Below are 26,375 nucleotides of genomic sequence, written 5' to 3' on the forward strand. Positions count from 1 at the left end.
TTCCTCAGCACTACCAGCCCCTCCACCTATCTTCGTATCGTCAGCAAATTTAGCCACAAAGCCATCTATTTGTAAAAAGAAGCAACCCCAACACAGACCCCTGTGGAACACCACTGGTAACCGGCAGCCAACCAGAATAGGATCCCTTTATTCCCACTCTCTGTTTCCTGCCAATCAGCCAATGCTCTATCCACGTATGTAACTTCCCCGTAATTCCATGGGCTCTTATCTTGTTAAGTAGCCTCATGTGTGGCACCTTGTCAAAGGCCTTCGGAAAATCCAAATATACAACATCTACTGCATCTCCCTTGTCTAACCTACTGGTAATTTCCTCAAAAAATTGTAATAGGATTGTCAGGCAGGATTTTCCTTTAAGGAATCCATGCTGAGTTCTGCCTATCTTGTCATATGCCTCCAGGTACTCTGTAACCTCATCCTTGACAATCGACTCCAACAACTTCCCAACCACCGATGTCAAGCTAACAGGTCTATAGTTTCCTTTTTGCTTCCTTGCCCCCTTCTTAAATAGTGGAGTGACATTTGCAATCTTCCAGTCCTCCGGGACCATGCCAGAATCTATCGACTTTTGAAAGATCATCGCTAATGCCTCCGCAATCTCCACAGCTACTTCCTTCAGAACACGAGGGTGCATTCCATCTGGTCCGAGAGATTTATCTACCTTTAGACTATTCAGCTTCCCGAGTACTTTCTCTGTCGTAATTGTGACTGCGCACACTTCTCTTCCCTGCCACCCTTGAGTGTCCGGATACTGCTGATGTCTTCCTCAGTGAAGAATGATGCAAATACTCGTTCAGTTCCTCTGCCATCTCCTTATCTCCCATTACAATTTCTCCAGCATCATTTTCTATCTGTCCTATATCTACTCTCACCTGTCTTTTACTCTTTATATACTTGAAAAAGCTTTCAGTATCCTCTTTGATATTATTTGCTAGCTTCCTTTCATAGTTAATCTTTTCCCTCTTAATGACCTTCTTGGTTTCCTTTTGTAAGGTTTTAAAAACTTCCCAATCCTCTGTCTTCCCACTAATTTTTGCTTCCTTGTATGCCCTCTCCTTTGCTTTAACTTTGGCTTTGACTTCTCTTGTCAACCACGGTTGCATCCTTTTTCCATTCGAAAATTTCTTCTTTTTTGGAATATACCTGTCTTGCACCTTCCTCACTTCTCGCATAAACTCCAGCCACTGCTGCTCTGCTGTCTTTCCCGCCAGTGTCCCTTTCCAGTCAACTTTGGCCAGTTCCTCTCTCATGCCACTGTAATTTCCTTTACTCCACTGAAATACGGACACATCAGATTTCGGCTTCTCTTTTTCAAATTTCACAGTGAACATGTTATGATCACTGCCTTCTAAGGGTTCCTTCACCTCAATCTCTCTAATCACCTCCGGTTCATTACACAATACCCAATCCAGTACAGCCGATCCCCTAGTGGGCTCAACAACAAGCTGTTCTAAAAAGCCATCTCGCAGACATTCTACAAATTCTCTCTCTTGAGATCCAGTGCCGACCTGATTTTCCCAATCCACTTGCATGTTAAAATCCCCCACAATTATCATAACACTGCCCTTCTGACAAGCCTTTTCTATTTCCAGTTGTAATTTGAAGTCCACATCCCTGCAGCTGTTTGGAGGCCTATAAATAACTGCCATCAGGGTCCTTTTACCCCTGCGATTTCTTAGCTCAACCCATAAAGATTCTGCACCTTCCGATCCTATATCACCTCTTTCTAATGATTTAATATCAATTCTTACCAATAAAGCCATGCCTCCCCCTCTGCCTACCTTCCTATCCTTCTGATACACTGTGTATCCTTGGATGTTCAGCTCCCAGAGCATGTATCCTTTAGCCACGATATCATACCTGCCAATCTGTAGCTGTACGACAAGATCATCCACCTTATTCCTTATGCTGCGTGCAGTTAAGTATAACACCTTAAGACCAGTATTTGGTACTTTTTGCTTTGATTTCACTGCAACTCATCCCAATGGCTACAAATTTGCTCCATCACCTGCCTGTCTTTCCTGACATCTTTACTGCTCACTATCTTAGATTTATTTCTGTTTTCCCCTTCCTCTGCTATGTCATTCCGGTTCCCATCCCCCTGTCAAATTAGTTTAAACCCTCCCTAACAGCTCTATTAAACTTTCCCGCCAGGATATTAGTCCCCTTTGGGTTCAGGTGTAACCTGTCCTTTTTGAACAGGTCATACTTCCCCCAGAAGAGATCCCAATTATCCAAGAATCTGAAGCCCTGCCCCCTGCACCAGTCTCTCAGCCACACATTCATCTGCCTGATCCTACTATTCTTGCCCTTGCTAGCACGTGGCAGAGGTAGCAATCCCGAGGTTACTACCCTGGAGGTCCTGCTTCTCAGCTTCCTTCCTAACTCCCAGAAATTTCTCTTCAGGACCTCCTCCTTTGTCCTATCTGTGTCATTGGTACCAACATGTACCAAGACAACTGGCTGCTCACCCTCCCCCTTTAGAATATTCAGGACCCGATCCGAGATATCCCGTACCCTGGCACCTGGGAGGCAACACACCATGCGGGTATCTCTATCAGGCTCACAGAATCTCCTGTCCATTCCCCTGACTATGGAATCCCCTATGACTACCGCATTCCTCTTCTCCCTCCTTCTCTCCTGCACAACAGCGCCAGGCTCAGTGCCAGAGACCCGGTCACCGTGGGCATCCCCTGTCAGGTCATCCCCCTCAACAGCATCCAGAAGAAGATATTTGTTGCTGAGGGGGACAGCCACAGGTGTACTCTCCACTATCCGGGCATTTCCCTTCCCTCTCTTGACAGTGACCCAGTTTTCTGACCCCTGTAGCCTAGGGATAACTACCTCCCTGTAGCTCCTGTCTATCACCTCTTCACTTTCCCTGATAAGCAGTAGGTCATCAAGCTAAAGCTCCAGATCCCTAACACGGTCTCTGAGGAGCTGCATCTCAGTGCACCTGGCGCAGATGTGGCCATCAGGGAGGCTGGATTCCCACATCTGACACCCTGAACAAAGCACTAACCCTGCAGGCATTCTACCTAATTCTAGAGGAATGAAACAGGAAAAATAAGTCTACTCACCCACTTACCTTACCAAACAGATGAACCTTTTAAACCGTTAGCTCGTACCGTTAGCTGTGAGAGCCCTGCTGTTCCTGTCTGTCCGGGCCGATTCGCGAAAGGCGGGGGGGGGGGTGGAGGAAAAAAGAGTTGGTGCTTCGCTCTCGCCTCTTTCCGTTTACCGCCGAAGCCCGTTGAAGCCAAAGCCCTACACTCTGCTACCGCTCACTCCGCTGCCCGCTGTATAGGGTGGTCTCCTTTTTAAACTCTCCACGCTGTCCTGTTGACGTCACGCGCCTGCGCAGTCTCGTCCTTCTTGCACTCGAAGAAGTTTTTTAAAAAAACTGCCTTCCTTCAGAAATCAGTTCCCACGACGCTTTGTAGTCCTGATCCAAAAGATATTGCTTATTTTCTTTCTTTTTGTGTGTACCCAGTTTGTTGTCTTTTCCACAATGGTTGTCCATCCTGTTGGGTGTGGTCTTTCATTACTCTATCGTCTATCTTGTATTTACTGTGAAAGCCTGCAAGAAAATGAATCTCAGGGTTGTAAATGGTGACATATATGTACTTCAATAATAAATTCACTTTGAACTTTGAATGCTGCCTGTAACTATTCTCCTGCCTGTAAGCTTTGATGCTTGATCTAATCAAGAAGTGTAAAAGTATTCAGCCCCCAACTATTTGTTCACATAAATGAGTATTACACCCATGGATTTTAATCAATTTAACTGAGAATTTTAGTTTGTGAATCGCATACTCCTTTTTCAACAGTACAGTAAAAAAAAGGAAAACTGTAAAGCATGAAAAACTAAAAATTCAAAAACTGCATGACAGCAGTTCAGAAGTACTCGTCCCCCTTTGCTCTGTTGAAACATCTCTTGTAGCTCTATTACAATCAGTCTTTTTGATAAGTCTCTATTTGCGTTGCACAATGTGATGAAGCAAAATTTGCCTATTCCTCCTTGCAAAATTGCTCAATTTGTGCCAGATTAGTTGGTGAGCAGCAGCAGACAGCAACCTTGAGGTCTTGCCAGAAATATTAAGGACAGGACTGACTGGGCCACTCAAGGGCAACAGTTTTCTTCATTTGAAGTCACTCCATGGTTGCTCTGGCAGTGTGCTTTGGGTCATTGTCCTGCTGAAAGACAAACTTCCTCCTCAGTTTAAGCTTTCTGGCAGAGATTAGCAGAATTTTATCCAAGATCTCTCTGTTTAGCAGCATTCATCTTCCCATCAATCCTAACCAGGTTTCCAGTCCTTGCTGCTGAAAAGCACCCCCCTAGCATGATGCAGCCTCCACCATACTTTACAGTAGGGATGGTGTTACCTGGCTGATTTACACCACACGTACCATTTAGGGTTGAGGCCAGAATGTTCCACTTTAGTCTCCTCCAACTACAAGACCTTCTTCCACATCTTTACAGTATCTTCTAAGTGTCAATTCCTAAAGTTTTGACAGGCAAGGATATGCCTTTTTTTTTAGCCAGGGCTTCTTCCTTGCCACTCTTCCAAAAATACCCCTTTTGGTGTAAGGTTTTAGAGATTGTGGAGCCATGAATTTCATCTGCATTTCCATCCTCTGCCTTCTGCAACTCACTCAGAGTGACCGTTGGCCTCTTACAAGTGCCGTTCTTCTCTGGCGACTGTTCTGAGGGGTGGCCATTTTCATGATGAACTGCTCTGAGCTCTGAGGTATGTTCATTGATTTTGAGATGCTGTTGTACCTTTCCCCAGATTTGTGCTTCTCTATTATCATTTCCCTGACTTGTCTTGAATGCTCTTTTATCTTCATTTTGGTTCGGTCTGTTGAAAATCTACCATAGTATTGGACCTTACAGAGAGAAGGGGTATTCATTCTTATGAATTCATTGAAAACAGATGATCCTCCGATTTTCTACATCAACAAATTGGGTGAGTTGGTAAGATAATAGACCTGAGGAAAGTTAGCTTACTAATTTTGAAGGGGATGAATACTTTTTCAGCCTCACAATTTTGGTTTTTAATTTTTAGTTTTGGAATTTTTCTTTTGATCAGAATCAGCTTTACTATCAATGGCATATGTTGTGAGATGCGTTAATTTTGTGGCAGTAGTACAATGCAATACATAATGTAGAAAAAAATCTAAATTACAGTAAATATATCAAATATTTAATTAAATATGTAGTGCAAAAACAGAAAGAAAAAAGTAGTTGGGTAGTGTCATTCAATGTTAATTCAGAAATCGAATGACAGAGGAGAAGAAGCTGTTCCTGAATCACTGAGTGTGTCCTTTCAGGCTTCTACACTTGCTACCTGATGGTAACAATGAGAAGCGAGCATGTCCTGGGTGGTGGGGGTCCTTAATGATAGGTGACCTTTTTCGAGGCACCGCTCATTGAAGATATCTTGGATAATATGGAGGCTAGTACCCATGATGGAGCTAATTTTACAACTCTCTGCAGCTTACTTCAATCCGATGCAGTAGCCTCCCATGCCAGTGATGCAGTCAGTCAGAATGCTCTCCATGGTACATCTGTGGAGACCTTTGAGTATTTTAGGTGACATACCAAATCTCCTTGAACTCCTTCAAAGTTGTCGGATAAGTTGATAAGATGGTTAAGGACCATATGGTGTGTTGGGGGATTCAGGTGTTCAGGAGCAGTGAGGTCATGTTGCAGTTCTATAAAGTTGTGGTTATTCTCACTTGGAGAATTGTGTTCAATTCTGGTCACCTCACTATAGAAAAGAATGGAAATTTTAAAAGAAGAGTGCAGAGGAGAAAAGAATGTGCTTCCTGAATTAGAGAACATGTCTTACGAGGAGAGGTTGAGTGAGCTTGGGTTCTTCTCCTTGAAAAGGAGGATGTGACTTGACAGTGGCGTGTAAAATGATAAGAGGCATAGATAGAATGGGCAGCAAGCACTTTTTTCCCCCTAGGATGGAAATTGCTTAATTAAGAGGGCATAACTTTAAGTTGATTGGAGCAAAGTGTAGAGGGTATGTCAGAGGTATGCCAGGGGTGGTGGTAGAGGCAGACACGTTAGAGACATTTAGGAGATTCGTAGGCACATGGATGAAAGAAAAATACAGGGTCGGCACAATATCTTGGGCCAAATGGCCTATACAACCCGATACTCCTTTTGGCAGCTTCCACATATCTCTAAATCTGGGAGTACAGCATTTGTTATGGTACTACCCCAAGATACGATGCAGTAGTTCTAACCAGACCAGAGACCAACGTAACTGGAAACCACCACATACAGCATTCTACAGATTTTCAGGTTATTCATGCCTCTTGAGAAAATGATGGAAGTCCTGTCATGAGGCTGTTAGAGAGGGTGATGTGAACCGTTGATGACTCTGGTGTGATGACAAAGGGTTGACCTCTGTACATCTTTTGCTCTTTGATTGATATTATCCACAAACAGAGAATGATGTAAAACCCTGTCTTTTCAGATCATGGTGGCATCTGTTAACCATCCTGGAAACCTCCTTATTGGTAAAGCAGCAGCTGGTTGGAGGTATGTGAATTTGTCAGGCTACACAAATGTACAGTACTTAGATTTACAAACATTTTTATAGCCACAACCCCCGGATGTCCTGAAGCATCTTAGCACTGTTGTCACTGTAGTAATGTAAGAAGTCCAAACTTGCACACAGTAAGCTTCTAGAAACATGGTAATGCTTTGGTGATTTTGTTGCAAGCAATATTGGTTAGTTTCTCTTTCTATTTCATTGAATTGCTTCAGGATAATTTATTATCACTTGACAGCAGGAAAGTACAGTATTTACATATCCCAGCTCTGCACAAAAGTACAGGCAGTGTTTTGTCTTGTAAAGACCAAATTGCTGGATTCAGCTGAATAAACTCGATCAGTCAGGCTGCATCTGTTGGTAAGATTTAGATGGAGACCAATGCTTATCTGGACATGTTTTATTTTGATTTGTAAACTTTGCAATTTGTGTCGTGTCATTTCAGTTTTCTTTGTGTTTTCGTTAGGTACCACAGCACAGAAAAAGGGGTCCTGATGTTCTATAAGCCATATGCGTCCTCCACAAAGCATGGCTTTATGGGAATTGGTGTGATTGACAAGCCACTGCACAGTGTGTGGTGTGTAGTGAAAGATAACAGCAAGAGACAGCTCTATGACAAGACTTTAAAAACTGTGAAAATACACCAGCAGCTGGGCCATGGCATTGAGCTTGGTAAGGTGCACAAGTCTTTTCCACAGCTTCTAATCTTGAAATCGTTTATTGGATGATTTATCTTAATCCCAATTTTATGATATCCAACAAAATTGTCCTGCAGTTCCTTCCAATCAGGTGTGTAGGTTTCTTCTGTCCATGCATGAATGATACTTGCTTTCAAGGTGCATTCTTTTGTGTGTCTGAAGAATATCATTCTCCAGACACACAGGTTGATTTAGTGTGAGCTCCAGTTACCTTGGTCTAGTCTTGTTGTGACTAGTTTCACTCTTTCTCAGTGAGAAGTCATGATGGAGATTTCCAAACTCAACTTCTTAAACACTGCTTTCTATGATTTTATTTGTTCTGAATGACAAGGGGTTAGTGGATACATCCCCACTGTCCATAAATACTTACCAGGCAGGTGTTCTGAAAGTTTTGTCAGATTTAAAATGAACCAGTGAAGCTTGGTGTGCACAAGCAAATGTTTTCTTGTGGGAAGTGACCAGACACTTGCTGATCTGAGTAGATGTATTACCTCTCTGAGGATTAACATAAGACTGAAGTCATTCAGCCCACTGAGTCTGCTTCACCATTCGATCGTTATCCTTCTCAACCCTATAGTCCTGTCTTCTCCCCATAACCTTTGACATCCTTACAAGTCGTGAACCCATCAGCCTCTGTTTTAAATACACCCAATACCTCGACAGCTGTCTGATGCAACAAATTCCAGATTCACCACCCGCTGAGTAAAGAAATTCCTCCTCATCTCTGTTCTAAAGAGACATCCTTCTATTCTGAGGCTGTACCCTCCGGTCACGGAATTCCCCATCATAAGAAACATCCTCTGCATGTCTGTTCTTCCTAGTCCTTTCAATATTTGATAGGTTTCAATGAGATTCTAACCCCCCCCCCCCCCCCATTTTTCTAAACTCCAGCAAGTACAGGCCCAGAGCCATCAAACACTCCTCATATGTTAACCCTTTCATTCCTGGGATCATTCTTGTGAATCTCCTCTGGACCGTCTCCAATGCCAGCACATCCTTTCTTCGATAAGGGGCCAATACTCCCAAGTGCAGTCTGACCACTGCCTTATAAAGTCTCAGCATTATATTCTGGCCTCTGGAAATGAATGGTAACATCGTATTTGCCTTTCTTTCCATCAACTCAACCTGCAAGTTAATTTTTAGGGAATTCTGCACAAAGACTCCCAAGTCCCTTTGCACCTCTTATTTCTGAACCTTCTCCCCGTTTAGAAAGTAAGTTTACGTTTTTATTCCTTCTGCTAAAGTACATGACTTTACATTTCCCAACATTATATTCATCTGCCACTTTCCCCATTCTCCCAATATGTCCATGTCCTTCTGTCAGTTCTCTGCTTACTCACTAACTACCTTTCCACCTATCTCTGTATCATCCACAAACATAGCCACAAAGCCTTCAATTCCATCATCCAAATCATTGACTTATGAAATGAAATGGACTCAACACCGACTCCTGCAGAACACCACTAGTCACTGGCAGCCAACCAGAAAGGACCCTCTGTATTCCCACACTTTGCCCCCTACCAGTCAGCCAATCTTCTATCCACACTAGTAGTTTTTCTGTAATACCATGGGCTCTTACCTTGTTTATTAGCCTCGTGTGTGGCACCATGTCAAAGGCATTCTTAAAATCCAAATAAACTACATCAACTGACTCTTTTTGTCAATCCTGTCTGTTACTTTCTCAAAGAACTCCAACAGATTGGTAAGGCAAGGTTTTCCCTTGAGGAAACTACGCTGACTTTGGCTGACATTTTATCTAATAATGGACTCTAACATCTTGCCAACTACTGAAGTCAGGCTACTTGGCATATAATTTCATGTCTTTTGCCTCTTCCCTTCTTAAAGAGTGGAATGACATTTGCAATTTAACAGTCCTCCGGAACTATTCCAGTATCTAGTGATTCTTGAAAGATTGCTACTAATGCCTGTACAATCTCTTCAGCTACCTCTTTCAGAACCCTGGAGAATCGTGCATCTGAAGCAAGTGACTTATCTACCTTCAGAACTTTCAGCTTCCCAAGTAATTGTCTCCTTGGTAGTAACAAGTACACTCGCTTCTTGCTGAACTGAGATTGTGGCCTACATCTAAAAGGTCACTGGTCCAGCTGCAGTAATGAACTGGCTTCGTGGCTGTGGACTCACTTTTGGGAACTTTAGTTCTGAGTGTTACTAGTTTACTTTTTATTGTTTGCGTAATTTGTTTAAAAAAAGCACATTGGGCGTTTGACAGTTTTTTTTATTGGGTTCCATTAGGTTTCTTTGCTTTTGTAGCATATTTTTATTTTTTTTCTTCTATATTATGCATTGAACTGCTGCTGCTAAGTTAACAAATTTCACAACACATGCCAGTGATAATAAACCTGATTCTGATTCTGAGCTGGACATGAGGGGTAGTTCTAGTGTTGTGAATGTTCTGTAACTCTGAACACACCCCTTCCCAAATATTTTATTTGACTAATTTTCCTCCTAGTTTACCTTGTGATGGATACCGCTGGTCTCAATCAACCCAGGGATTTCTGCTGCATCAGTGTGGAGGCTGAAAGGGTAAGGTGAACAACAGCATTTATTTTGTATATTTAGACATAGTGTGGAACAGGCCCCTACTGGCCTAACATGCTGCGCCACCGAGCAACCACCTATTAATCACCTAGATTAACCATAGGACAATTTAATTTACCTAACAACCAGTAATTCTTTGGACTGTGGGAGGAAAGTGGAGCATCAGGTAGAAAATGACATGGTCAAGTGGAGAATGTACAAACTCGTTACAGTTGGCACCAGAACTGAACTCCAACGCCGAGCTTTAATAGCTTTGCACTAACTGCTACTCTAGGATGGCATCCCAGAATTTATAAATTAATTGCTGAACTTCAATGTCTTTAAAAGTTCCAGATTTCAACCCATTGGTTTGATTTTTTCGCTTTGCATACAGTGCCTTTGCCTAAAAGGGGCACTTAGTTCATTCATCAATGAGAATCTATCCACAGTCTATCCTGTCATCTCTACGTCTATATTTGCAGGATTTCTTAATCCCACGATACTATTCCCAGTAGGTGGTGACGCTGTACTAGTACAGTGTAAGTCGTTCGCACGGTTCTCTTGGAACACTTCTGCTATGGCCTAGAGTCATTTGGTTTATTTATCCTTCATAGGCTTCCTTGCCTCTGCTGCCCCTGCCCCCATTCTTGGGTTATGATCTCAGAATTGCTACTCATGCTAGTGAGGCCAGAAATAAGAAAATTCTAGTTTAACACATGGGTAAGGAAATGGTGCAGGAGTGAGGGCTTCAGGTTTTTAGATCATTGGGCTCTCTTCCAGGGAAGGTGGGACTGGTACAGATGGGCGGTTGCTGGCAACTGGAGGGGGACTAAGAGCTGATGCCGGAGGATAGCTCGTGTTGTTTAGAAACATAGAAACCCTACAGCACAATACAGGCCCTTCGGCCCACAAAGTTGTGCCAAACATGTCCCTACCTTAGAAATTACTAGGCTTACCTATAGCCCTCTATTTTTCTAAGCTCCATGTCCCCATCCTGGACTCTCTTAAAAGACCCTATCATATCCGCCTCCACCACCGTTGTCGGCAGCCCATTCCACGCACTCACCACTCTCTGAGTTAAAAAATTACCCCTGACATCTCCTCTGTACCTACTCCCCAGGACCTTAAACATGTGTCCTCTTGTGGCAACCATTTCAGCCCTGGGAAAAAGCCTCTGACTATCCACACAATCAATGCTTCTCATCCTCTGTCACTCCAAGGAGAAAAGGCCAAGTTCACTCAACCTGTTTTCATAAGGCATGCTCCCTAATCCAGGTAACATCCTTGTAAATCTGCTCTGCACCCTTTCTGTGGCTTCCACATCCTTCCTGTAGTGAAGTGACCAGAACTGAGCACAGTGTTCTAAGTGGGGCCTGACCTGGGTCCTATATAGCTGCAACATTACCTCTCGGCTCCTAAATTCAATTCCACGATTGATGAAGGCTAATCCACCTTCTTAACCACAGAGTCAACCTGCACAGCTGCTTTGAGCGTCCTATGGACTCGGACCCCAAGATCCCTCTGATCCTCCACACTGGCAAGAGTCTAACCATTAATACTATATTCTGCCATCATATTTGACCTACCAAACTGAACCACTTCACACTTACCTGGGTTGAACTCCATCTGCCACTTCTCAGCCCAGTTTTGCATCCTATCAATGTCCCACTGTAACCTCTGACAGCCCTCCACACTATCCACAACACCTCCAACCTTTGTGTCATCAGCAAATTTACTAACCCATTCCTCCACATCCTCATCCAGGTCATTTATAAAAATCATGAAGAATAAGGGTCCCAGAACAGATCCCTGAGGCACTCCACTGGTGACTGACTTCCATGCAGAATATGATCCGTCTACAACCACTCTTAGCCTTCTGTGGGCAAGCCAGTTCTGGATCCACAAAGCAATGTCCCCTTCGATCCCATGCTTCCTTACTTTCTCAATAAGCCTTGCATGGGGTACCTTCTCAAATGCCTTGCTGAAATCCATATACACTACATCTACTGCTCTTCCTTCATCAATGTGTTTAGTCACATCCTCAAAAAATTCAATCAGGCCCGTGAGGCATGACCTGCCCTTGACAAAGCTATGCTGACTATTCCTAATCATATTACACCTCTCCAAATGTTCATAAATCCTGCCTCTCAGGATCTTCTCCATCAACTTACCAACCATTGAGGTAAGATTCACTGGTCTATAATTTGCTGGGCTATCTCTACTCCCTTTCTTGAATAAAGGAACAACATCCGCAACCCTCCAATCCTCTGGAACCTCTCCCGTTCCCATTGATGATGCAAAAATCATTGCCAGAGACTCAGCAATCTCCTCCCTTGCCTCCCACAGTAGCCTGGGGAACATCTCATCCAGTCCTGGCGATTTATCCAACTTGATGCTTTCCAAAAGCTCCAGCACATCCTCTTTCTTAATATCTACATGCTCAAGCTTTTCAGTCTGCTGCAAGTCATCACTACAATCACTAAGATCCTTTTCCACAGTGAATACTGAAGTAAAGTATTCATTAAGTACCTCTGCTATTTTCTCTGGTTCCATACACACTTCCCCACTGTCACACTTGATAGGTCCTATTCTTTCACATCTTATCCTCTTGCTCTTCCTATACTTGTAGAATGCCTTGGGGTTTTCTTTAGTCCTGCCCGCCAAGGCCTTCTCATGGCCCCTTTTGGCTGTCCTAATTTCCTCCTTAAGCTCCTTCCTATTAGCCTTATAATCTTCTAGATCTCTAACATTACCTAGCTCTCTGAACCTTTTGTAAGCTTTTCTTTTCTTCTTGACCAGATTTATTACAGCCTTTGTACACCACGGTTCCTGTACACCACCATAACTTCCCTGTCTCATTGGAACGTACTTATGCAGAGCTCTACACAAATATCCCCTGAACATTTGCCACATTTCTTCCATACCTTCCCTGAGAACATCTGTTTCCAATTTAAGCTTCCAATTTCCTGCCTGATAGCCTCATAATTCCCCTTACTCCATTTAAACACTTTTCTAACTTGTCTGTTCCTATCTCTCTCTAATGCTATTGTAAAGGAGATGAAATTGTGATCACTATCTCCAGAATGCTCTTCCACTGAGAGATCTGACACCTGACCAGGTTCATTTCCCAATACCACATCAAGTACAGTCTCTCCTCTTGCAAGCTCATCTACATATTGCATCAAGAAACCTTCCTGAACACACCTAACAAACCCCACCCCATCTAAACCCCTTGCTCTAGGGAGATGCCAATCGATATTTGGGAAATTAAAATCTCCCATCACAACAACTCTGTTATTATTACACCTTTCCAGGATTTATTTTCCTATCTGCTCCTCGATATCCCTGTTACTATTGGGCAGCCTATAAAAAACACCCAGTAAAGTTATTGACCCCTTCCTGTATCTAACCTCCACCCACAGAGACTCCGTAGACAATCCCTCTATGGCGTCCATTTTTTCTGCAGCCGTGACACTATTTCTGATCAACAGTGCCACGCCCCCAACTCTTTTCCCTCCCTCCCTGTCCTTTCTGAAACATCTAAAACCCGGCACTTGAAGTAACCATTCCTGTCCCTGAGGCATCCACGTCTCTGTAATGGCCACCACATCATATCTCCAAGTACTGATCCACACTCTAAGCTCATCTGCTTTGTTCACAACAGTCCTTGCATTAAAATACACATCTCAGACCTTTTGGTCTGAGCGCGTCCCTTCTCTATCACCTGCCTATCCTCCCTCACACACTGTCTCCAAGCTTTCTCTATTTGTGAGCCAACCTCCTCTTCTCCAGTTTCTTCACTTTGGTTCCCACCCCCCAAACAATTCTAGTTTAAACTCTCCGCAGTAGCCTTAGCAAACCTCCCCTCCAGGATATTGGTCCCCCTGCGATTCGAATGCAACCCGTCCTTTTTGTACAGATCACACCTGCCCCAAAAGAGGTCCCAATGATCCAGAAATCTGAATCCCTGTCCCCTGCTCCAATCCCTCAGCTACGCATTTATCCTCCACCTCATTCTATTCCTATTCTCACTGTCGGGTGGCACAGGCAGTAATCCCGAGATTACTGGTAGTGGGAAATGAACCTGGTCAGGTGTTTCTTTAATAAAGGCTCTAATAATAAGCCAGGAAATTATAGGCTGGTGAACCTGACATCAATAGAGGGAGTTATTCTGAGAGACCAGATATATAAATATTTGGATAGACAGGGACTGATTAGGGATAGTCAACATGGCCTTGTGTGTTATAAGAGTATGTTGTGGAAGACAGTGGATATTGTCTACATGGACTGTAGCAAGGCCTTTGACAAGGTCCTGCATGCGAGGTTTGTCAAGAAGGTTCAGGCACTTAACATTCAGGATGAGGTAGTAAATGGAATTCAACATTGGCTTTACAGGAGAAGCCGGAGAGTAGTTGTGGATGGTTGGAGACCTATCATTAGTAGTGGGCCAGGTCAATTGTTGTTTGTCATCCATATCAACAATCTGGATAATGTGGTAAACTGGATCAGCAAATTTGCAGATGACACCAAGAATGAAAGTGTAGGACACAAGAAAGGTTATCAAAGCTTGCAGCGGGATTTGGACTAACTGGAAAAAATGGCAGAAGGAATTTAACACAGGAAAGTGTGAAGTGCTGTACTTTGGCAGGATAAACCACTGTAGGAATTGCACAGTAGGCCATTGAGTGCAATGGTACAAAGGAATCTGGGAATAGAGATCTGATATTCCTTGAAAGTGGTGTTACAGGTAGATGGGGCTGTAAAAGAGAGCTTTTGTTTCACTGGCCTTCATATAATCAATGCACTGAGTACAAGAGTTGGGATGTTATAGTTCAGTTGCATAAGACATTGGTGAGGCCTAATTTGGAGTATTGTGTGTAGTTCTGGTCACCTTCCTACAGGAGAAATATCAATATGATTGAAAGATTACAGAGAAAATTTACAAGGATGTTGCTGGGACTTGAGGTCCTGAGTCATCAGGAAAGGTTGAATAGATTAGGACTTTATTTGCTGGAGAATGAGGAGAGATTTGATATAAAATTGAGGGGTATGGGGAAAGTAAATGCTTACGGGCTTTTTCCACCAAGTTTGGTTGAGACTAGAATTAGAGGTCATAGGTAGAAAATGAAAGGTGAAATGTAGATGCTACCAGACCTGCTGAGTTCCACCAGCATTTTGTATTGCTCCAGATTGAGAGCATCTGCAATCTGTCTTGATTATTCCAGTGAATAATCTCATTTAACCTTCCCATACTGTATGTGTTCATTTAAAATCCAATTCCATCCGTACTGTATAATGTAGCAAATCCATAAGACATAGGAGCAGAATTAGGCGATTCAGCCCACTCGACCATTTCATCATGGCAGGTACATTTTCTCACTTAACCCTATTCTCCTGCCTTTTTCCCATAACCTTTCACATCTTGACTAAATAAGAACACATAAACCTCTACCTTAAATACACCGATGACCTGGCCTCCACAGCTGCCGGTGGCAACGAGTTCCATAGCTTCTGGCTAATGAAATTCCTCCTCATCTGTTTTAAATGGACGTCCCTCTATTCTAGAGTAGTGCTTTCTGGTCTTAAACTCCTCCACTATAGGAAACATCCTCTGCACAATCCACTCTGGGCTTTTCAATATTCAATAGATTTCAGTGAGATCCCCCTCATTCTTCGAAATTCCAGCAAGTACAGACCCTGAGATGTCAGATGCTCCTCATATGATAACACTTTCCTTCACGGAATCATTCTTGTGAACCTCCTCTGAACTCTCTCCAATGTGAGCACTTCCTTTCTTAGATAAGGAGCTCAAAACTGCAGTTTCTTAACTCTACCCATAAGGATTCTAAACCTTCGACTCCTATGTCACCTCTCCCTAAGGAGCTGATTTCATTTTTAACCAATAGAGCCACCCCATCCCTCTGCCCACCGTTTGGATGTTCAGCCACGATTCAGTGATGCCCACAATGTCATACCGACCAATCTCTAACTGCACTACAAGATCATCTACTTTATTCCGTATATTGCATGCATTCAGATATAACACTTCAGTCCTGTATATATATATATATATATATATATATATATATAAAACCATATAACAATTACAGCATGGAAACAGGCCATCTCGGCCCTTCTAGTCTGTGCCGAACTCTTGCCCTATCTTATTCCCACCGACCTGCACTCAACCCATAACCCTCCATTCCTTTCCTGTCCATATAGCTATCCAATTTTACTTTAAATGACAACATAGAACCTGCCTCAGCCACTTCTGCTGGAAGCTCGTTCCATGCAGCTACCACTGTCTGAGGAAAGAAGTTCCCCCTCATGTTACCCCTAAACTTTTGTCCTCTAATTCTCAACCCATGCCTTCTTGTTTGAATCTTCCCCACTCTCAATGGAAAAAGTCTAACCACGTCAACTCTATCAATCCCCCTCATAATTTTAAACACCTCTATTCTTTGGAGCGTAGAAGGTTGAGAGGAGACTTAATAAAGACCTAATTTGTTCAACCTTCCTCTGTAACTTAGGAGATGAAACCCAGGCAGCATTTTAGTAAACCTCCTCCGTACTCTCTCAATTTTATTGACATCTTTCCTATAATTCGGTGACCAGAACTGTACAGAATACTCCAGATTTGGCCTTACCAATGCCTTATACAAATTCAACATTACATCCCAACTCCTATACTCAATGCTCTGATTAATAAAGGCCAGCATACCAAAAGCTTTCTTCACCGCCCTATCCACATGAGATTCCATCTTCAGGGAACTATGCACCATTATTCCTAGATCCCTCTGTTCTAAAGCATTCTTCAATGCCCTACCATTTACCATGTATGTCCTATTTTGATTAGTCCTACCAAAATGTAGCACCTACATTTTTCAGCATTAAACTCCATCTGCCATCTTTCAGCCCACTCTTCTAACTGTCCTAAATCTCTCTGCAAGTTTTGAAAACCTACCTCATCATCCACAACACCACCTATCTTAGTATCATCTGCATACTTACTAATCCAATTTACCACCCCATCATCTAGATCATTAATATATATGACAAACTACACTGGACCCAGAACAGATCCCTGAGGCACACCGACACACCGTCTCCAATCTGACACACAGTTATCCACCACTACTCTCTGGCGTCTCCCATCCAGCCACTGCTGAATCCATTTTACTACTTCCATATTAATACCTAACAATTGAACCTTCCTAACCAACCTTCAGTGTGGAACCTTGTCAAAGGCCTTACTGAAGTCCAGATAGACAACATCCACTGCTTTGACCTCATCAACTTTCCTAATAACCTCATCAAAAAATTCAATAAGATTTGTCAAACATGACCTTCCACGTACAAATCCATGTTGCCTGTTCCTAATCAGACCCTGTCTATCCAGAAAATTATATATACCATCTCTAAGAATACTTTCCATCAAATTACCCACCACTGATGTCAAACTCACAGGCCGATAATTGCTAGGTTTACTCTTAGGACCCTTTTTAAACAATGGAACCATATGAGCAATATGCCAATCCTCCGGCACCATTCCCGTTTCTAATGACATTTGAAATATTTCTGTCAGAGCCCCTGCTATTTCTACACTAACTTCTCTCAAAAGTCCCAGGTAATATCTTGTGCAGACCCGGAGACTTAACCACTTTTATATTCCTTAAAAGTGTCAGTACTTGCTCTTCTTTAATTGTCATACTTTCCATAACTACCCTACTTGTTTCCTTTACCTTACACAATTCAATATCCTTCTCCTTAGTGAATACCGAAGAAAAGAAATTGTTCAAAATCTCCCCCATCTCTTTTGGCTCCGCACATATCCGTCCACTCCCAAGGGACCAATTTTTTCCCTCACTATCCTTTTGCTACTAACATAACTGTAGAAACCCTTTGGATTTATTTTCACCTTACTTGCCAAAGCAGCCTCGTGTCTTCTTTTAGCTTTTCTAATTTCTTTCTTAAGAATCTTTTTACATTCTTTATATTCCTTGAGTACCTCATTAACTCCAAGCTGCCTATATTTATTGAAGATCTTTCTCTTTTTCTGAACCAAGTTTCTAATATCACTTGAAAACCATGGCTCTTTCAAACTTTTAACCTAACAGGAACATAAAGATTCTGAACCCTCAAAATTTCACCTTTAGATGACCTCCATTTCTCTGTTACATCCTTCCCATAAAACAAATTTTTCCAATCCACTCCTTCTAATTCCTTTCGCATCTCCTCAAAGTTAGCCTTTCCCCAATCAAAAACCTCAACTCTGGGTCCAGTCCTATCCTTCTCCATAATTATATTGAAACTAATGGTATTGTGATCACTGGACCCGAAGTGCTCCCCAACAAATACCTCCGTCACCTGCCCTGTCTCATTCCCTAACAGGAGATCCAACACTGCCCCTTCTCTAGTTGGTACCTCTATGTATTACTTCAAAAAACTATCCTGCACACATTTGACAAACTCCAAACCATCCAGCCCTTTCACAGAATGGGCTTCCCAGTCTATGTGTGGAAAACTAAAATCTCCCACAATCACAACCTTGTGCTTACTACAAATATCTGCTACCTCCTTTCAAATTTGCACCTCCAGTTCTCGGTCCCCATTAGATGGTCTATAATACACCCCTGTAAGCGTCACAACATCTTTCCTATTCCCCAATTCTGCCCAAATAGCTTCCCTAGACGAGTCCACTAATCTATCCTGCCAGAGCACCGCTGTTATATAATCTCTGACAAGCAATGCAACACCTCCCCCTCTTGCCCCTCCTATTCTATCACACCTGAAGCAACAACATCCTGGAATATTTAGTTGCCAATCACACCCCTGCAACCATGTTTCACTGATATCATATTTCCAGGTATCAATCCATGCTCTAAGCTGTATTTGTATCTGTATTTGTCATCCTGTTTTGTCCCCATGTTATACTGCAATGCATCCTGCTGACTACAATTTTGCCCTATCATCTGCTTGTCCTTTCTGACAGTCACACTGTATGTATTTGTATACTAACTGCTCCACTCTGGTTCCCATCCTCCTGCCAGTTTAGTTTAAACTCTCGGCAACAGCTCCAGCAAACTTATGTGCAAAGATGTTGGTCCCTCTTGAGTTTGGGTGCAACTCATCAGGGTTAGATTTTCCTTTGATTTTCCTGTAGAACCAGCAATATGTTCTGGCGCTGAACTCCATCTACGAGGAATCGATGCCTCGACCGGTGAAGGATATGGTTAGAGGTGAAATGCTGCCTAGTGGTTGGATCTTGCAGCCTGACAACTACAATGGGAAAGAGATTACAAGACTTATTTACTTGACTCAGGTAGGTCAGTGTGACAATATCATTAAAGATCTTAACAATGTAATGAATGAAGCTGAGCTTTCTTTTCCATTGTCTTTCAGGTTGATCTTGGTGCTCCTGCTCTTCACCCCAGACTATTGGGGTCACTAGCCAGGCAGCAGCCTCTGTGTGTTGCCAACTTAGTCAGCTTGCTATCCTGATGACTTGGTTCTGAAGATCAGAGAAAGTTGGAGGGGAGCGAATGTACAGCACCTGGTTTTGAACTCCAAACCCCCTTTGCATTCAAGAACATGATTACCTCCCTAGCTGAGGTCATACACATAGGTAGCATGTTCAAACTTGGGATATTTGTGCATCACTGTAAACCTCTCAAAGCAATAATTTTCCAATGGACAAGTCAAGCTATTTCTCAGCTATCTACAAGCTATTTGACATATTTTAACTAAAATGTACAGTAAAAACTTTTATTTTTGTATGCAAAAATCAAAGGTCCAAATTGAACTTTATTTATAAACTGAAGGCTTTAATATGAAGCATTTTATACTGTTATTTCTATGGATAATTAGTTACTATTGAATTTTTTAAGCATTAAATATTTTGTGGATGTTACTCTGTTTAAGTTTATTTAATGTGCTTTTCGCTGGTAAAAGAAAATTTATTTTCTTCAACTGAACCACTCCACATTATATAGAACAATACAGCATAAGAACAGGCCTGCTGACACGTGATGCTAGTCCTCTAGTTTGTTTTTAGCCTCACTCTGGCAGTGGAGGAAACGGACAACAGGTAAGTGAGGGAATTAGGAGGAGAGTTAAAATAGCTGGCAACCGTGATCTCCAGGTGGCCACAACAGATGGACCAGTGTCTCAGCAAAGCAGTTGTTCTCTTCAACGTAGAGGAAATCCGGATGTAATAAACAGAACTGGAGGAAACTCTCCAAGCCTCTTCACTCTTCCTGTAAAGTGGCAACCAGAACTGCAAACTATTCCAAATGTTGCATAGTTTATTATCAGTTTCAAGTAGCAATGGATGGGCACCCCAGATTCCTTTTTTACATCAATGTCTCTGAGGGCACTGCTATTTACCGAATACTTTCCTCCCACAATGCATCATTTGTCCAGACCGAACAGCATTTCTCTGCCCATTTTTCAAAATAGTTGGCACCCCATCATATCATTAGACAGCCTTCCTCACTGCCCACAACTCTTACATTGGCTGCAGACCAATCAGCCTGTCTGTCATTGTCCAAGTCATTTCATATTAGATCACACAGCAAAGGCCCTAGTACCCTCTCTCTTCTATGACCATTTGAAAATCTTTTGGATAAATCTACCATGAACATCCTTGCCAACTTAAGTTCATGTAGACAACACCCGGTGCTGTATACTCAGTTATCTTTGCAACCTCCTCAAAAACTCAATTGTTTGTAAGACATGATGTCCCCACACAAAGCTATGCCATTAAGTCCATGCTTTTCCCAGACATGAGTAGATCCTATCCCAAAGATCATAGAATAATTTCCCGGTTTGTTCCTAACCTGTCATAAACAAAGAACATTGGTAATTCTTCTCTGAGGCAGCACCTGTGACTAATGAGAAGTAGAAAGATCTGTATCGAGGCCTCAGCAATATCCTCTCATGCCCTGGGAGAGATCTGCCTCTGAGGTATTATTCACCTTATCAAGGAGTGGTATCTTTGCCTTACGGCAAGGACACCACTCAGAAAATGTTGTATTTATTTATTCATTCTACACTCAATAGTAAATCTAGATTTAAATGTCTCCTCCATCTATAGAGGAGCTAGTACTTTCCATGAGTGCCCATTTATTTTCAGGCAGCAAGAGACCAAACTAATAAGGCAAGAAGGCTAGACTAAAGGCAAGTTAGGATGGGACTGAAAAATAAGAAGTCTCTTCCTATAACCTCTCCACAACTTCAAAATGAGTACAGGGAAGGAATTTAAAGCCAGAGTAATACCTTTTTCAAAATGATGATTATAATCAGTTGGTTCAGCCTTTGAGGTGGGAGAAATCATTTGTACAAACACTGAGAAACTCATTTTTCATACCTCACTTTTAAGTTTGGCATCAGACAAAGTGTTTGAAGTTAAGGTACAGAACAAATCAGCAAAATTTTAATAACATGGAAATCTTAATTTACTACAATAAACTTCCACTACTAAAATATTAACAGGTGAATCTTATTCTTTCATAACCAACTTTTTAAAAATTTATTCAGTAACACTCATCAGTGCACAATTTTTAATTAAATATTTTAATTTCACCTTTGTTTTAGACTTGCATCTGAAAGGCTTGCAAGCTGACTGCTATCTGAGACAAGTTATAGCTTAGTCTCAAAGGGCAGAAACAGCTTTCCACTGTATAAACATCTAAAGTTTGACCAGTTTGAAACAATGAACAGTTCATTGTCAACTGCAAAATCTCAGCCAAACATCAGATGACTTAAACAAGTGGAAAGTGGTCCATTTATTACCTTGTCCAATGTGAACTACAAAATATTCATTTGAATATTTGATTAAATTTAGCAGCACTGATAAAATTTAGTAATATCCCCTATCCACCCAGAACAAATTGCACATTAATTGTAAAAATACTGCAAAAATAGACTTTTTCCCCCCTATAAATTACAATCTAAGCTTGTATATCTTGTCTCATTTGGCTTCTGGTCTTCCACTGTATTTGTCTTTGGCAGTTCTGAACACATTTTAAGCACAGATTCTATCACATTGATGAAATCCTGGAAGAAAAAAAAAGAGAACTTGAGAAAACCAATGTCTTGGATTTTACAAATTAATAGATAAATGGGTTTAGATTTCTATTAATACAGATGCAATTTAGTCCACATATCTACCGTTAAATATCAAACTTACCGGGGGCCAACTCTTCTGTGAAAGGTCTCTCCAGCAACACTCTATCTCCCCAGCTTTCATCAATTCCCACTCAATAAGGCCGTGAATTAGGAATGAGAGCACATTCCACCACGACTAAAGGGAGAAAAAAAATGGAAAAAGAAACCCATTTGATTTGTACTAATATTTTTATCTCTTGTCAAATATTGCCAATACTGGTGAATACACTGCACTACGTTTTCCCCAAGAAACAACAAACTTAGCACCACGCTCTGCTCCCATTAATACAAACATTTGTACAACAAGCAAAGACAATTGGGAACTTATCAGATCAAGAGGGTTGATAGCCGACAGGCTTTTAAATAAACCCAACACTTAATTTACTATGTTCTGTGGGATTCCTTATTCCTGAATTCTAAAAGCAAGGAAGAATTCAACACAAATTAATAATGAGCTGTAAAATATTTTCTGAAAACTACCTTGCTTAATCACATTGCAGTTTAAAGGATGTTTTCCTTTTCAAATTATAAACACACTATTTAAATCTTTCCAGATCAGGATGATCAGAATTGTACAGCACTGTAAAAGGCCCTTCACCCCACCGTGTCCATGCTGCCCTTTTTCAACCATCTACACGAATGCCATTTCTCCACAATAGAATCATATCCTTCTATGCCTTTCCTATTCAAATACTTAAAAATGATTGTATCTGATTCTATCAAATCCTCTGGCAATACAGTCCCTTTCTAACTCCTTCCTCTCACCATAAACCCTTTTATTTTTGATACCCCTACTATGAGGCAAAAATTGACAATCTCTGACAGTTCCATCAGCTCACATGTCAGCCTGGGTAAAACAAGGCCAGCCCAGTACATCCAATCTCTCCCCAAAACTAGTTCTATAATCCAGGCACAACCATATCCTTCCTTGGCGTGGCTACCAGAACACAACACACTACATGTAGTCTCACCAGTGCTTTGTAAAGTTTCAACAGTACATCCTAAATCTTACATTCTGTGCTCCAAATATGAAGGCAACAATTCAATATGTTTTCTTCACCATCCTATAACTATCACTCCTTTCTGTTGCTGGAAAGGTCCTGGCTAAGGTGATGCTTCAGAGACTCATCAGCAACGTCACCAAATCAATGCTGCCTGAATCGCAGTGTGAATTTAGGAAGAACAGGAGCACGATCAATGTGATCTTCACAGCCCGGCAGCTTCAGGAAAAGTGCCAGGAGCAACATCAGGACCTGTTTATGGCCTTTGTTGACCTCTCCAAAGCATTCGACATTGTGCAAAGAGAGCTCTTATGGGATGTCCTCCTCAGGTTTGGCTGTCCCAATAAATTTGTTAACATCCTCCACCAGTTCCATGATGGGATGACTGCTCGGGTGACCATAGGAGGACAAGAGTTCGAGCCCTTCATTGTACACACAGGGGCGAGACGGGTGTGTGCTAGCACCAGTGCTCTTTAACATCTTCCTCTTGTGTGTTACCAAGCTTCTCCATAATGAGACTGAAGACAGCAGCAGTGTGGCAGTGGACATTAGATTAGATGGAAACCTCTTTGAGATCAGGAGGCTTGACGCAACACCAAACTCTGTAGAGAGCGGGTCCTGGAGCTGCAGTATGCAGATGACTGTGCTCTTCTGGCCCATACTCCGGAGGATCTTCAGACTGTCCTTGCTGTGGTGGTGAGAGCGTACAGCAGGATGGGGCTGACTGTCAATACCACCAAGACAGAAGTGGTTTGCCAGTGTCCCACCCACTCAACCTGCCTTCACTGTTGGTGATGAAAAGCTGTCAGTAGTGCCATCTTTCAAATATCTAGGGAGCATTCTCTCTGAGGATAGCGGCATTGACGACGACATCCAGAGCCGCATTAAACAAGCATCAGTGCCTTTGGGAGACTTCAGCGTAGAGTCTTTCAGAACAGGAGCCTTCGACCCTCCACAAAGGTCGCCGTATACCAAGCGGTCTGTGTCACCACCCTCCTTTATAGCTGTGAAGCTTGGGTAACCTACAGCCATCACATCAAGTCCTTGGAGCGCTTCCACATAAGCTGCCTCCAGCACATCCTGGGAATTACCTGGTGTGAGTGGGTGCCTCACACTGAAATACTTGTAAAGACCAACTGCAGAAGTATTGAGGCCATGATCACCCAGCGTCAGCTGCAGGGCCGAAGAAGCGCTATAAGGATCAGATGAAGAATGCTTTAAGGAAGTGCAAGGTCAGACCCGAGGACCTGGAGGATGTTGCTGCTGACCGTACCACTTGGTGACAGCTGTGTAGGGACGGGGTTCATATTCTGGAGATGGAAAGAACAGCCAGAAGACAGCAGAAGAGAGCCAGGAGAAATGCAGCCATGGTTGCCACCACTACCACATATACATGTCCCACTTGCATACAGCTTGTGGGTCCAGGATAGGACTGTATAGTCATCAAAGATCTCACTGTTGAAGGAGTGGACGTCGTCATTGGATTTCGATGGGACAACCGAAGATTAACTATGTTGCCACTTTCAGGGAATTATGGACTCCCAACACCAAGGTTCCTTTGTTCATCAAAGTCCTATCATTGTGTGTGTGTAATGTGAAGATTTGGAACGTGACAAAGTTAACAGACATGTCTTGGGAGCAGTCTATATAGGTGTTGCATGCAGATGTCATGAAGGTGGACAAATCTCCAGATAAGAGCGAGGTACATCCAAGAACACTATGTGAAGCAAGAGAAGGAATGGCGAGAGCCCTCACTGAGATATTTGAAACATTGCTGTCCACTGGCAAGCTGTTGGAAGATTGGAGAATAGTAAATGTTGTGCCTTAAAGAGGGCTTTAAGTACAGACTTGATAATTACAGAACCATGAGCCTAACCTACATGATCGAAATGTCACTAGAAAGCACTCAGGGATAAGATACAGTTACACTTGGAAAGGCAGGGGTTGATTAGGAGTAGTCAACATGATTTTAGTGCATGGGAGATTGTCTTACAAATTTTACTGAGATTTTTGAATGAAGTGGAAAAGGTTGGTTGACAAGGTAGGAGATGTATATGTGCATTTCAGTAAAAGTTTTAGTAAGCTTCTCTGGTTGGCTGCTCTAGGTTAGATCGCATGGGATCCAAGGAGAAGTAGCAAACTAAATGTCAAACTCCCTCCGTAACGTTTGACACCCTGACTAATCAAGAGCTCTTCAACCCAATGACTTGGCCTCCACAGGTGTCTGTGGCAATGAATTCCACAGATTCAACACTTTCTGGCTAAAGAAATTTCTCATCATCTCAGTTCTAAATGGATGCCCCTTTACGCTGAGGCTGTGCCCTCTGGTCTTAGGTCTCTCCCACGCACATCCACTCTATCTAAGCCTTTCAGTATTTGATAGATTTCAATGAGATTCCCCCCTCATTCTTCTAAACTCCAGTGAGTACAAGCTCAGAGCTATCAACACTTCTCGTGTGTTCACCCTTTCAAATCCCAAGACCATTCTCATGAACTTCCTCTGGACCCCATCAATGCCAACACATTTTTTTAAAATAATGAGCCCAAAACTGCTCACAATATTCCAAGTCTGCCCAATACCCCATGAGGCCTTAGTAATATATTCTAGTCCTCTAAAAATTAATGTTAACATTTCATTTCCCTTCTTTACCACCGTTTCAACCTGCAAGTTAACCTTCAGGAAATCCTGCACGAGGACTCCAAAGTCCCTTTGCCCTTCTGTTTTCTGAATTTTCTCCCCATTTAGAAAATAGTCTACACCTTTTTTTCCTTCCACCAAAGTGCATAACCATACACTTCCCTACAATGTATTCCATCTGCCACTTCTTTTTCCATTCTCTTAATCTGTCTAAATCCTTCTGTAGACTTCCCACTACCTGCCCCTCCATCTACCTTAATTCATATGCAAACCTGGCCACAAAACCATCAATTCCATCATTGAAATCACTGACATGTAACGTGAAAAGAAATGGTCTCAACACCAACCCCTTCGGAATACCACTAGTCACCGGCATTCAACCTGAAAAGACCCCCTTTATTACCACTCTTTGCTTCCTACCGGTCAGCCAATCTTCTATCCATGCTAGTGTCTTTCCTGTTATACCATGCACTCTTGTTAAGCAGCCTCATGTGTGGCACTTTGTTAAAGGCCTTTTGAAAATCAAATTAAACAACATCAACCGACTCTCCTTTGACTTCATACTTACCAAAAAAATGCTGTCCCCAAGCTCTTAAAAGACAGAATCATCTGCTCCCCATCTATTTTGCCAGGTCCTCTCATATTCCCCAAATCAGGCTTTCCCTCAGTTTAGGAACTTAACTTGAGCACCAACCTAACACCTTCCGTAGCTACCTTGAAACTTAAGAGTTGTGGTCACAGT

General features: G+C 42.3%; 2 protein-coding genes across 9 annotated transcripts in view; one reads left to right on the forward strand and one right to left on the reverse strand.

Annotated features, from left to right (window-relative positions):
* The window catches only part of LOC140200467 (stAR-related lipid transfer protein 9-like), a 396,482-nt gene extending 376,755 nt beyond the window's left edge, over positions 1–19,727 (forward strand). For 6 of the 7 annotated variants that reach the window (XM_072263822.1, XM_072263832.1, XM_072263841.1 and 3 more), the window contains 5 exons: positions 6,513–6,577; positions 7,057–7,262; positions 9,759–9,832; positions 18,990–19,148; positions 19,229–19,727. In XM_072263822.1, the coding sequence (XP_072119923.1) occupies positions 6,513–6,577; positions 7,057–7,262; positions 9,759–9,832; positions 18,990–19,148; positions 19,229–19,327 (603 nt within the window). In that variant the 3' untranslated portion in view covers positions 19,328–19,727. Of the gene's footprint in view, positions 1–4,900; positions 4,989–6,512; positions 6,578–7,056; positions 7,263–9,758; positions 9,833–18,989; positions 19,149–19,228 lie in introns of those variants that run through there. The other variant, XM_072263850.1, reaches the window with a different exon arrangement.
* Positions 19,728–21,326: 1,599 nt separating this feature from the next.
* The window catches only part of cdan1 (codanin 1), a 176,309-nt gene continuing 171,260 nt past the window's right edge, over positions 21,327–26,375 (reverse strand). For both annotated transcript variants that reach the window (XM_072263937.1, XM_072263928.1), the window contains 2 exons: positions 22,017–22,130; positions 21,327–21,883 (listed from right to left, as the gene is read on the reverse strand). In XM_072263937.1, coding sequence (XP_072120038.1) covers positions 21,764–21,883; positions 22,017–22,130 — 234 coding nt within the window. In that variant the 3' untranslated portion in view covers positions 21,327–21,763. The remainder of the gene's footprint in view (positions 21,884–22,016; positions 22,131–26,375) is intronic.

This window comes from Mobula birostris, chromosome 1, assembly GCF_030028105.1.
Source record: "Mobula birostris isolate sMobBir1 chromosome 1, sMobBir1.hap1, whole genome shotgun sequence".
Taxonomy (NCBI): Eukaryota; Metazoa; Chordata; class Chondrichthyes; order Myliobatiformes; family Myliobatidae; genus Mobula; species Mobula birostris.